The sequence below is a fragment of the Ochlerotatus camptorhynchus genome, unplaced genomic scaffold, assembly GCF_037179485.1.
Source record: "Ochlerotatus camptorhynchus isolate MF236.1 unplaced genomic scaffold, CSIRO-AGI_Acam_v1.1 ptg000028l, whole genome shotgun sequence".
Lineage (NCBI taxonomy): Eukaryota > Metazoa > Arthropoda > Insecta > Diptera > Culicidae > Ochlerotatus > Ochlerotatus camptorhynchus.
In genome coordinates this window covers 642,770-648,769 of record NW_027040520.1, presented here as the reverse complement: position 1 = coordinate 648,769, position 6,000 = coordinate 642,770, and the positions used below count along the sequence as shown (strand labels likewise).

Sequence of the window (6,000 nt, the reverse complement as noted above, 5' to 3'; positions counted from 1 at the left end):
TTCTAAAGCAAACAAATTGAGGATAATTTAGGTAAAATTTGTTTATTGATTCATTCAAAATCCGCCCTTGACTTTTCATTCATAGAGTTCACGATTTTGACATCATCTTTTTGCACATCACCACCTTTTACATCATTTGCGATTTTTGTTTTACAAAATTACTCTAGCACTGCCCATTCACTAAATAGTCGATAGCATACATTACATCTTTACACTGTCTTTGCTGTAAAACCAACACTATCTACATGAGTTTCTCACCTCACGGAATTGCTTGATATTTTACCTCGCGTCATCGGCTTAAAATAGTTTTTGGTGGTTGTTTTTCCATTTTATTTGTTTTCTTTTGTGCTCAATGAGCTGTGTGGATATTGGAACCCATAAGAGAAAAACGATATGATTCAGTCGTACATGCTCCATTTCTCGTTCTCCTGCATAGTTTTATGATATATTTTTCCAGTTCTCCATTTCTCTTCCAAGTAGTGTGCGGTTATTGTCCAGTCAGTAACGCAATTTCTCAAACCGTTTTTGTTTTCGCTCCTTGTTTTGATTTATTCTAAAAGTCATTCTAACGCAGGTATTCAGAAGAAGATTCCTATTCCGGGAAAACAGTCAGATAATTAGAACTTTTAAAATCAATCTTTCTCTCTAATACTGTACTAGTTTCTAATAGTTTACAAAGGTCGGTCGCCATTCTTCAGGAAAAATTCGCTATTAAAAATTCTCGTTAAAACTTCATAAGTTTCACTTGTTATTCATCCACATTGATTCTTAACCCTTTGATGCACAATAATTCGTTAGCTTCATTTCCTTTATTGGATCTACTTAAAATAGTTTTCGAGTATTATTTGTTTACCATTATTTCTATTTCATTTTCTCGTTCATTCAATTTCCGCTGTGCGCTCGAACTTACACATTCGTCTAGCATTCCCGCTACGAAAAGAAAACTTTTTTTAATCTAAAGGGAAGTAGAACGCATTCACAAGTCCCGCAAATGTCTAGCAAGGTACGACTATACACCTTATAAAATATTATATACAACTTTCCTGTATTCGGTTTGATGTCGTAACCACTTCCGGTCGAAACCGGTACTCGTTGAGAGTGGACGTGACGAGCGATTGGGACGCGGGGCTGCTCAGGAGGTTGCTCACTCCAACGCCGACGCCACCCACAATCGATGGCAGTGGCAGCGTTGTACTTGCGGACGTTGGCTGATGACTGAGGGGACTCAGCGTCGACTGCACGCTATTGCTGCTATTGTTCGTTCGACCCAGGGTCGCATAACTCTGTGAGATAATTATTGCGTTGAAAAAAGAATAAAAAAATGTTTTTGATGAGCGTAGGTTTACTTTTTTATCAACAGCGTGTAGCATTTTCGGCTGGTAATTGTGGGAAATAAATTAATTTATGATATAATTATCTGAACAAATGTTTTACACGGTTTGCACCGCTAAGTTGCAATTTACATGGTGGGGTTTTAATAATTTTTGATAATGATACAACCTAGCGACTCCATTCAAATCACATTATCCGTTTCAAACCATAGGTAATCGAATGGGTTGCTTTAAAAAACATCACAATTTTCGGTGCGAATACAGACATTTTAAAAATAGCTACAATTCAATTTTTTTAGAAATATGTTTGCATGTGAAAATAAAATTAAAATGAAATAATTTTTACACTGTACATATCTCCCGTGTAAAAAAAATACCTGAATGTACAAAATTTATATCTATAGGGTAGGTGTTCCAGTTATAGTGGTGTACCTATAGTTGCGGTATTGTGGTTGTTCGGAATTAATGAGGGAAAACTGGATAAGGCTATTTTGCATTGATAGCTCCCCTAAATTAAAGCAGATTTGCATTTTTCAAACTTAAAATTATCCCAAAAATATTGGACAACAATTGATTTTCCATAAGATTTAAGCTCCTTTGCACCTATAGTTGTGTGAGAGTTCCATTAATAGTGGAACCCGTAAGAAACCAATGCGTTCCACTATTATAGCAACCAAAGTTAGCAACTACCACTACTACTGGAACAGCGTTCCTATTAATGGAGGACAAGTTTTCGAAAAATGTATTTAATTACGATCTAATATTTTTCTTGCAAAATAGAGATTGTAACCTATAGTTTGACGAATACAAATTGTGATTACCTCTTTTATTATTTTTTTTATAAATAAATTGTCTTAGTTCCTTCACTACTAGATCACACCCTATAATTAAGTAAACTGAAAACTACACTAACTCTGAAAACTGAAGATAATCCATGACCATCTCTAAGAATTGGAGATAAAACCGATTTTTTTTTTTAAGTAATAGGGTAGTGTGGCCCAACACTCTAATATCTGCGAAGATCCAGAGCATCCATACCATAGAAATTTCCAGAAACTTCTGTAACCTACGAAGTCTTCCAAGCTAACAAAAGTTTAAGGTCAGAGGTTAGGGTATTTTGGAACACTCTTAAGAATTTTTGAAATTATTGTAGTTTTTAATGATTGAAATTCTTGGAGTCCCGGAACAGTTTCGATAGTTCAATAGGGCTGACTTGCCAATGCTCATTAGAGCTAAAATACTCCTTTAGAAATTATGAAACTATGAAATATTATAATATGTTTCTGTGTAAGACGCAAGAAGAGAAGGTAAATTTTGCTTTCAGAAGGTCACAATTAGCGAATTTAGTTGTAAAGACCAATCGCGATGAGTGAGTGCTCATCGCTAATTGTGACACTTTGGATGTGAAATTTACAGGTTTTATGTGTCATGCACAAATTTTATCTTCTCTTCCTACATCTTACAAATAAAAAAATATCGTTATAATATTTCATAGTTTCATAAATGTGAATAATAACATTTAAGCTGTAATGAGCAATTGCAAAACTGGTTGTGGGCATGGTAAACAGAGTGCCACAGTGAGATTTTTGTAGCTCTGTTGCAAGATTTTTTGGAGATTTTACTCACTGTAAATAGTCCCAAGAATGAAGAATATCTTTAAAATCCGTCGGGTATCTAGGTTTCTGAAGTTCTGGTAGCCCCCGGATCTCTATGTCTACTTTCAGTAATTTACCATTTTCCCGGTGATTCCGGATATTCAGAGGGACCGTTTTCAGGCCACTCGGTAGCAGAATAGATATGATGATGGCGAACCAGCCAATGGCTGAAAGCCTTGTAAATAAAGGAAAAAAAAAAAAGATATGATGATGACATATTTCCTTTATGCTCATGATTGCATGCAATTTTGTAAACATGTGAATCTCTAGGTCTACTTTCAGGAATAGACCATTTTTCTGGTGATTCCGGATAAACAGAGCACCGTTTTCTGGGCTCTCAGTAACAGAATCGATGTGGTGATTGCATATTTCTTCTTTGCTCATGATTGCTTGCAATTTAAAAAAAAAATCACGGATCTCTACACAGCAAAAAATAATTTTGATATCACATCAAAGTGGATGCACTACAATCATGTCGAAAATTTTATGTAATTTTTATGACCACATAAATAAACAAATGCAGTTAAAGCAGCGTAATGTCAGTTCATGCATTGTATTAATGATAATTTTGTCCTTTTTAGCAAGTAACATTACACCATATTTTCGACATGATTATAGCATAGAGGTAACTCTAAGACTAGTAGGTCCCGAAGAAACGTGCTCAACTTTTTGGCTCAACTCTGGTAGTCTCTTCGGTCCCAAGCTAATCGATTCACCCCTCGAAACATAGGAAAAACCAATAACCCCTCATTTTATCTGTCAAACTTTCATTGCGAATCCAAACAAACACTGCGTAGTACTAGAATTTCGACTAGAATGGGATACGTTAATCGTTTGCTTGGGACCAATAGGCTAGTCAAGTAGTGTGCCAATTTAAAATCGTTAGTTTTTTCGTATTGATTGTTGATTATAGTGCATCCACTTTGACGTGATATCAAAATTATTTTTTTGCTGTGTAGATCTATTTTCACGAAGTGACCACACACTACGAAAATGTCATGTAAATTTACGTGCCCTGAGACCAACACATGCAAGCGGCCCAAATGACATAAGAATCAGTTGGAAGAAATGAGAAAATCAATTCAATCAAGCGTGCTTTTCGTCGAGTTGCGTATGTTTCGGTTTGGGAACACTTAATTTTACATGACATGTTTGTTTATGTTCCATCATTTACGTCAAAGATGGATTACGTCTCGTGTAAAAATAGTTATTTCTAAGTGTGTACACATTCCAGTCAGATATTCGGACCTGGTTACAAAGTATTTCGCTGCGATCGGAATGAACACAATAGTCAGAAATTAAGCGGTGGAGGCGAAGTCATAGCTGTAAGTAATAAACTGAAAGCGAGGGTCATTGAGAACGATATGTGGAATTGCGTTGAACAGATCTGGGTAGCCATCGAGCTAGGAGACCGAACCTTTATTATCTGCGTCGTGTATTTCCCTCCAGACCGTACACGTGACTGTTCATTAATTCGTGCTCACACCGAATTGATCTTACAGGTTATGGAAAGTATGGCACCAGTCGACGAGGTTATTATTTTGGGTGATTTCAACCTTCCTGGGATATCGTGGCTGCCATCTCACAGTGGTTTTCTGTATCCTGATCCTCAACATTCCGTATTTCATGCCGAAGCTACAAACCTCCTCAACAGCTATAGTACAGTCACACTAATGCAAATCAATGCCGGCGCCGGTGGTGTAGTGGTAAACGTGACTGCTTACTTACCCCAATGGGTCTGAGTTCAATCCCAGTCGAGGTCGGTGGGATTTTTCTGAGGCATAAAAATATCTGGTCACGTCTTCCTTCGGAAGGGAAGTAAAGCCGTTGGTCCCGACCCCATGTGTGTTTAATGGGTGCGATATCCTACACAGCTAAAAAAAAGTAGTGTAAATTTCCGTTACTATGATGCACATAAATGGAGCGTCATAAATCATACAAATTTACATTATAAATCGTGTAAATTTATGAGACATGTCATGCAATATTCCATATATTGTATGCAACTTTCCACCTTTGTTTTCAACATTTCTTGGAAGTTGCTAGTTTACGTGAAAAGGAACTTTACGTGCATGAATGTTTGCATGCATGGATGTTTACATCACCAGTAAAATTCAATTTTTTTTAGTGTGTACGCAGGTGTGGAAGCTGCCTTCCTGCACATTTGATTGCCGTCAATGGATGGCAATCGATGTCCGTCGGTGATTGGCACTAGATTGCGAAACAGAGACCGACGTTAAATAAAGGAAATAAGAATAAGAATGCAAATCAATGACGAGGTCAATGAAAACGGCCGTAGCTTAGACCTCTGCTTCATTAGTGCCCAGGATGTTGCTCCGACTATTTCTGTTGCACCTGCCCCACTAGTGAAAATCCTCCCGCATCATGTCACTGGAAGAGAGACGATCGTGCCCATTGCTATTTCCCCGATCCCAATCTACTATGACTATCGGAACGCAGATCACCACGGTATTGAAGATTTTCTCTCCGAGCTTGACTGGGTCAATATTCTCAATAGAAACGATGTCGAAGTAGCTGCCCAGTTGTTCTCTCACATTATGGCTTACGTCATTGACAGATACGTGCCAAAAAAGTGAACCGAACTGGAACACACTCTCCATGGCAATCCACTGAGCTACGGCGACTGAAAACAGTGAAGGAATTACACGAAGCACCGCACTCTCTACTCAAGAACCACTAGGTGAAACTCAGTAAAAAGTTCAAACAAATCAGTAAACGTTGCTATTCACGCTTTCAACGTAGTATCCAACGCAAATTCAAGTATAAACCAAAGTCATTTTTGAAGTACGTTAACGAGCAATGCAAGGAACCTGGTATTCCGTCTTTGTTGGTTCTGGAAGGGGAAACGGCTACCGATCCAGGCGAAATTTGCCGTCTATTTTCCGTCAAGTTCGCCAACGTATACACAGATGACAATTTATCTGATGAGCACGTCTCTGCTGCTGCCAGTAACGTACCATTACACGGACAGACCTTTGAAGGAATCGATGTAG

The 6,000-nt window shown here is 37.8% G+C and overlaps 1 protein-coding gene across 2 annotated transcripts in view; it reads right to left on the bottom strand.

Moving 5' to 3' along the window:
* Positions 1 to 448: 448 nt before the first annotated feature.
* The window catches only part of LOC135708411 (hemicentin-1-like), a 404,140-nt gene continuing 398,588 nt past the window's right edge, over positions 449 to 6,000 (bottom strand). For both annotated transcript variants that reach the window (XM_065230515.1, XM_065230522.1), the window contains exon 17: positions 449 to 1,283. In XM_065230515.1, the coding sequence (XP_065086587.1) occupies positions 1,029 to 1,283 (255 nt within the window). In that variant the 3' untranslated portion in view covers positions 449 to 1,028. The remainder of the gene's footprint in view (positions 1,284 to 6,000) is intronic.